Raw genomic sequence first — 7175 nt, forward strand, 5'->3', positions numbered from 1 at the left:
ATTTCTTCAGTGTACAAGATAAAAAGGGTGAGAAATTCTGGAATGGGAATCAGATGTCCAGATGCTGTTGTATTCCAAGTCCCAGCACCTTTCGACTGGTTAGGGCTGCTTGGGCTTGCAATTGAGTAACATCCGAAAAAAGGACTGAATCCCCAGCCCTGCTATATATTATCCGTAACAATACACCATCTTTAACACCTGGCATGTTCTGAAATCAAAATATATTTTGTGTCCAACAGCGCTGGCCAAAACTGACTGCAGCATTAGTTAACATTTATAAATTAACATGTCTTGGAAATGTGGAGTGAAATGATCTTGATTTTATTCATACTAGATTTGACAATTTGGGTTTTGTTTTGTTTTTAAATGATGTTTCTGGGAAAATTATAATGCTGTTATTGTTGCGTGCCTTCAAGTTTTTTCTAACTTATGGGGACCCTAAGGCAGGGTTTTCTTAGCAAGATTTGTCCAGAGGCTTGCCTTGGCCCTCCTCTGAAGCTGAGAGAGTGGGACTTGCCCAAGGTCACCCAGTGGGTTTCCATAGCTGAGCAAGGATTCGAACCTTGGTCTCCAGAGTTACAGACCAGTACTCAAACCAATATATCACACTGGCTCTCTTACGCCATGCTGTTTCTGGGGTAAATGGTATAGAGTAAGTAAACAGTTGTGTATTCCATTCCCACAAACCTGTTGAGTGTAATGCAACAGCCTACAGTGGTCAAGGATGATGGGAGTTGTAGTCTAGCAATGTCTGGGTGGTCTCGAGGAAGTCTTATAAAGGGCAGATTTGGATATGATGAGGCGACTATTAAAAGCAGCAAAAAGAAGGACTGAGATGGAATTCCTTCCTTAAAGGAATGGCTTCACAAGGTATGGCATGTAGCAGTGGTGGGGAATTGGTGGCCACCCAGACACTGCTATATTACAACTCCCATCATCCCTGACCACTGGAGGCTGTTGCAGGGTCCAACTACCTTTGGAAAGCTGCAGGTTAGGCATCCCTGCTTTACCCCAGTATGGTTAGTGGCAAAGCTGACTTGTTCTTGTGACATGCCTTCAAGTCATTTCTGACTTATGGCAACCCTATCACAGGGTCTTCTTGGCAAGGTTTGTTCAGAGGGGGGTTGCCATTGCCACCCTCCGAGGTTGAGAGTGTGTTACTTGCTTGAAGTCACCTGGTGCACAGAAGCCTACTGGTAAATCCTATTCTTGATCCCAACTAGAAGAATTAAATCAACCTGTTAGATCAACTTAATGTACTTACATCTTTACTTAAGTCATTATTCCCAAATGATTCAACAGGTTTACTCCAAGTGGGACTCATCAATAGGATTCTAGCCCATAAGCTCAAGTTCATTACATTGGACCCAAAAGATGCCCAATTTGATTCCCTTTATTGGATACTTGAAAACAACAACAACATAACTCTGACCAACCACAGGACCTTTAAAATGCTGGTATAAATTTACTTGGGCATTCTATAATCATATAGTATTTAGTTTCTGAGACCTTCTGTTTTCTTGCCACAGTATATAAGAGATATGTAATAGGGCAGACAATGAGGTAGGATAATAGACTAAATAATAGGGGGGAAATGGAAAATAGGTTTAACTTACTGGGAATTAATTACTAGAGATTAAATTCTACCTATGCTTAGGATGCAGTTATTTTATAATTCATTTTATTATGGTGCATTATTTGTTGTTGCATACCTTCAAGCCATTTCCGATTTATGATGACCCAAAGGAAAACCTATCATGGGGTTTTCTTGGCAACTTTCTTCAGAGCAGGTTTGCCATTGCTTTCCCCTGAGGCTGAGAGAGCGTGACTTGCCCAAGGGCATCCAATCGGTTTCCGTGGCCCAGCCAGCATTCGAACCCTGGTTTCCAGAGTCCTAGTGCAAGGCTCAAACCACTATGCCACGCTGTAGTATGCAATTTGTGCACACATATGATGAATTTGTCTCCTTATAACAACCATTACTTTAAAAACTAGAGGCATAACTCAGCAGAACCTTGGAATAATACCAATATTCTACAACTGCATTTCTTTCTTTTTAAAGGAAAAAACTCCAAACTCTGACGCTCTCCATATGGGAATTTTTGTATGCAACCACTTCCCGCTGAAATCATCAGGGAACCAGGCTAGAGATCAGTCACGCTCCAATGCAGAGCCCATTCATTTCAATGGGGGCTTGTCCAAAAATGCTTTCCAATTGGATTCCACTGTTCCTCTTCCAGGGCTACAGTCCGCAACTCAGTACTTTCCGGGTGTGCTGGATTACAACTCCCATCCCAGCGGGCCATGTTGGCTAGGGATGATGAGAGTCTCAGTCCAGCAGAAAGCACCAAGTTGGGGATGGCTGATGCAAATGATAGGATGCAATCCAGCCACGTTTAAATCCTTCCACAGTCAGCCCTCTGTATCCACAGATTCTTCATCCACGGCTTGAAAATATTCAGACAAGGTTCCAAAAAGTGAACCTTGATTTTGCAAATATACTTCTCATGCACAATGGGTAGAAAAAGGAACACTTTGCCTCATTCCTTGCATAGGGGGAATAAAGGATCACAAATTCTCTTCCCCTTCTAGCTGCAACTAGAAGGAGAAATAATTAAAAAGTTGCCTGCAGGAATCCCTTGGCTAAAGTCTAGGGCTGCCTTTCTGCTCCTGTTGGCAAAGACCAATCTGTCATTTCCAATACTGTACTAGCAAGAGCCCTTGGAAGGCGCAGAAAGGAAAAATCAATGCAAAAGGCCCTCAGGGCATGTGCAGAGTTCCCCCCCCCCCTTGCCACAACCAAGTTACTATAAAGAGGAAACTGATGATGGTGAACGTTTTAGAGGCCGAGTGACCAAACTGCAACCCAAAACCGAGTGCCCAAACTACAACCCAAAACCCACTTATTTATTGCAAAGTGCCACATCCCTCTGGCTTTCTAGTAACAAACTCTGGCGAACTCTGTGCTGGGTGACAGCGTGTGTGCCCACAAAGAGGGCTCTGAGTGCCACCTCTGGCACTCGTGCCATAGGTTCGCCACCCCTGAAGGGAGGAGAAGCTTTGAGATTAGGAAAAACGTGAGCTCCCCACCCCCTGTCCAGAAATGGATCAAGGGAAAAGTCCAAGCCTGGCAAAATGTCTCCAAAGCAGCCTCTTTTAAAGCCTCGGAAGAAACGCCAACACACTTCTGCTTCGGCTGCCAGGCCTTAGGTGCCAACAATGTGCCAGGCGCTGTGCAATATTTAGGTTCAATGCAGCCTCTCCTCTAGAGACAATCCTTCTCTGACACTTTAAAAAGATGCCCCTGGTTTTTACCCACTTCTTCCAGTGTTTAAAAGAGGGAGGGCTTGGAAAAATTACTTTTAAGGACTCGGGTTCTCAGTCAGGCACACACACCAAGTCATAAAACCCTTAAAAGTAGTTGAAAGAAAATAATATTTCATTCAAAAAAAAAAAGAAACCAAACAAACCTGACATACACCTGAAAACACTGGAGCAACTGATATCGTGGTCTAAAAAAGAAGTAACTTTTTCCAAGTGGTGGAAATAGGGTTCCTGGCCCCTCCAACAGTCCCATTGGCATAAAATGGAATACCTAAAAGGTACCTTTTAAGAGGCCACTTGGAACTGGGAAGCGTGACTAAAACTCCCAGCATCCCTCAGGAGGGTGCTGCAAGTTGTAGTGGCCCCAAAGTTGCACCTCTTTGCACTGACAGTAAGGGAAGATTAGTAAATGGGCTGGGCTGGGGGATGCTGGGAGTTGAAACGTCCCCAAAGTCACACTTCCCAGCAATTGTAGTAAATTAAGATTAAATCTGGGCTAGGTTGGGCAAAGATGGGTGTTGCAATGCCTCCAAAATCACACTTTGCTACAATTAAAGTAAATTAAGATTAGGATCTGGGCTAGGTGATGATGGGTGTTGCAATGTCCCCAAAGTCACACTTCCCAGCACTCACAGTAAGTGAAGATTTGGCTATGGGCAGGGCTGGGGATGTTGGGTTATGTAATGGCCCCAAACTCACACTTCCCAGCACTGACAGTGACGATTAGGATATGGGTTGGCCTGGGGGATGCTGGGAGTTGTAGTGTCCCCAAAGTCACACTTCCCAGCATTAATAGAAAGTGAAGCTTAGGCTATGGGCTAGCCTAGGGATGTTAGCAGGTGTATTACTCCACAGTCACACTTCCCAGCACCAACTAGGTGAAGATTAGGCTATGGGCTGGGGATGCTGGGAACTGTAATCCCTCTTAAATCACACTTCCTAGCACCAACAGTAAGTGAATATTAGGATATGGGCTGACCTGTGGATGCTGGGAATTGCAATCCCTCTTAAACCACACTTCCTAGCACCAACAATAAGTGAAGATTAGGCTATGTGTTGGCCTGGGGGATGCTGGGAACTGCAATCCTCTTAAGCCACCCTTCCTAGCACCAATAGCAGGTGAAGATTAGGCTATGGGCTGGACTGGGTGATGCTGAGAGTAAGTAAATATTAGGCTTGGGGCTGGCCTGGGAATGCTGGGAGCTGTAGTCCCCCAAAGTCATACTTGTCAGCTGGGATCTACGAAGCGAAGCTCTGGGAGGGCTGTGAAAAAAGAAACATTCTTTGCCAGAGGAGAAAGCAAGAAGAGAGCAGCAGCAGCAGAGGAAAGCAGGGAGACTCACCTGGGCCAGGAGGGCACTGGACAGGGAGAGCCCCAGCGCCAGCACTGCAGGGCCCATCGTGCGTCTTACAGCCAGAAGGCCGACACAAGCAAAATGGCTCCTTTTTTCGCCTCTTTCAGATATATATATATATATGTACGGAATTAAATCAAACTCAGTCCACAAGCTCCTTCTCTCTGCTGATGCAGAAAAACAAAATCCAACGTCGACTTTGAAGTTCATGCAGAAGAAGAAGAAGAAGGAAGAGGAGGAGGAGAGAGAGGCAGCTTTCCCATCCTTTCCTCGCTGGCAAAGCGGAGCCCAGAGGCTGCGAAGAGAAGGGTTCAAGGCTGCCAGGGGCCACTTCTTCTGTTTCTTCCCTTCCTTCCTTCCTTCTTTTCCTTTGACAGCTGACTCCAAAAGAAACAGGGCAGATTCCCGGAACCTTCCTTCCTTCCTTCCTTCCTTCCTTCCTTTCTTTCCTTCCCTTTCTTTCCCTTCCTTCCTTCCTTCAACAGCAGACTCCAAAAGGAACAAAGCAGTTCCGCGGGATCTTCCTTCCTTGCTTCCTTTCCCTCCTCTCTTTCTTTTCCGTCCTTCCTCTTTCTTTCTTTCCTTCTTTCAACAGCAAGCTCCAAAAGGAACAAGGGATCTCCCTTCCTTCCTCCCTCCCTTTTCTTTCTCTTCCTTCCTTTCCACAGCAGACTCCAAAAGGACCAAGGCAGACACCCGGGATCTCCCTTCCTTCCCTTCCTTCTTCTTTCCTTTCTTTGGACAGCAGACTCCCAAAGGAACTAAAACAGATCTCCTCGGGATTCGCACCCAGGACCGGAGGAGCGACCCAGCCCACCTTCCGGTCCGCAAAGCCTCCTCACTGAATGGGAATTTCACCGGCGCGCCTCCTGGATGCATGGTTCGCCCACCTCTAGACTCCGCCCCCGAGGGCGGGGCCAGGTGGGCGGGCCGACCAATAGGAAGAAAGGAGGCGTAGCTGCCTCCCAGGTAGGCACCTGAGGGCCAGGTAAGACTAGAGGCTGGAGCAGAAGAGGGCGACAGAAGTACAAGGAGTTTTGCAAAGAGCAGCTCCTGAAGAGAAAGCCCTTTTCTTTCTGTGGACGCCCTAAGCCAGCACAGAACCGTGTCATCCTCCTCCTCCTCCTCAGATCATTCTTTGCAGTTCTCAGTTTAACTACCCTGGCTAAATGCTAGGAGATCCTGGGAACTGTCGTTTTGTGAGACATTGAGCTTCCTCTGTCAGAGAGCTCTGGTGCCACAATAAACTACATTTCCCAGGATTCCCTAGCACTGAACCAGAGCAGTTAAAGTGGTCTCAGATTGGATGTATGAATGTAAAAGAAGTAGAAAGTAGAAAGAGATCTTTGGAGGTTTTGAAATGGAGTTTGGATGGTGATCTCTCCCGAGTGCTTTAACATTAGATTTCGACCCTGGCAGTGCGTTGGGCTAGTTGACCCTTGAGATCCCTTCCAATTCTATGGTTCTATGTCTGAGAAGAAAGTGACTTTAATGGTGCAATGGACAATGTTTTAGAGATGCTGTTATGTGCCCTCAAGCAAAGTCTGACTTACGGCAAACTTAATTCAGAAGCGTTTTCCTCTTGCCTTCCTCGGAATCATAGAATCATAGAATCATAGAATCATAGAGTTGGAAGAGACCACTAGGGCCATCCAGTCCAACCCCCTGCCATGCAGGAAATCCAAATTAAAGCATCCCTGACAGATGGCCATCCAGCCTCTGTTTAAAGACCTCCAAGGAAGGAGACTCTATCACCCTCCGAGGTTATATAGTGAATATAACCTGGTAAGTCTGGTGACCTGACCTTGCTTGGTCAGGTCCAATACAATAGAACCATTACACTTAAAGTGGAGCCATAATGGCAAATCCAGACTGTACATCCCTCTTGCCTTCAGGATCTCAGGAGGAAAGGGCATGAAGATGGAAGAACAAATGATGTCAAACAGGAATCTTTTCTCAAGATAAAAGAAGGGGGGAACCACACAACGCACAAATCAATATGGGAACGTTTCCAGCTTAATCTACCATATGAGGACCAAATATCCAACAAACAATGCTGAAACAGAAGAATTGGCTTCGGCTGAATTCATTCTCTCTGAAGCAGATGAATTAGTAACGGCTGACTTTCCCCAGCCTTGTTCTGGATCGACTCAGAAGAAAGCAAGCTATTTACATCCTTCTGCTGGGGACCTAGCTCAGCTTATTTTAAGCCAAGATGAATGCATTCAGACTCCATCATCTATCCCCTCCCTGGAAAACACAACATGATTCTGTCCCTATCCACCTTGGACTACAGATGATGGATCTGGAATACTCATTTTGCATTAAAGACGATTGTGCAAGAGGCTAACATTTCTAAGAGGTTTGCATTTCAAAGGTAGGGCATCAGAATAACATGCTGTGTCTAAACTGCGCACATTTATGGAGAAACCAGGGCAAAATAATGTGACGACAATGGACAGAATCCTATTGGCATCCTACACCTGTGTAAGTTCC

At 45.8% G+C, this 7175-nt stretch overlaps 1 protein-coding gene across 1 annotated transcript in view; it reads right to left on the reverse strand.

The window, feature by feature from the left end:
* The window catches only part of VIPR1 (vasoactive intestinal peptide receptor 1), a 102818-nt gene extending 97287 nt beyond the window's left edge, over positions 1 to 5531 (reverse strand). Inside the window, 1 exon segment of the mRNA XM_042477378.1 lies at positions 4668 to 5531. Coding sequence (XP_042333312.1) covers positions 4668 to 4889 — 222 coding nt within the window. The 5' untranslated portion in view covers positions 4890 to 5531.
* Positions 5532 to 7175: the final 1644 nt, after the last annotated feature.

Source organism: Sceloporus undulatus, chromosome 6 (assembly GCF_019175285.1).
Source record: "Sceloporus undulatus isolate JIND9_A2432 ecotype Alabama chromosome 6, SceUnd_v1.1, whole genome shotgun sequence".
In the NCBI taxonomy this organism is placed as follows: Eukaryota; Metazoa; Chordata; class Lepidosauria; order Squamata; family Phrynosomatidae; genus Sceloporus; species Sceloporus undulatus.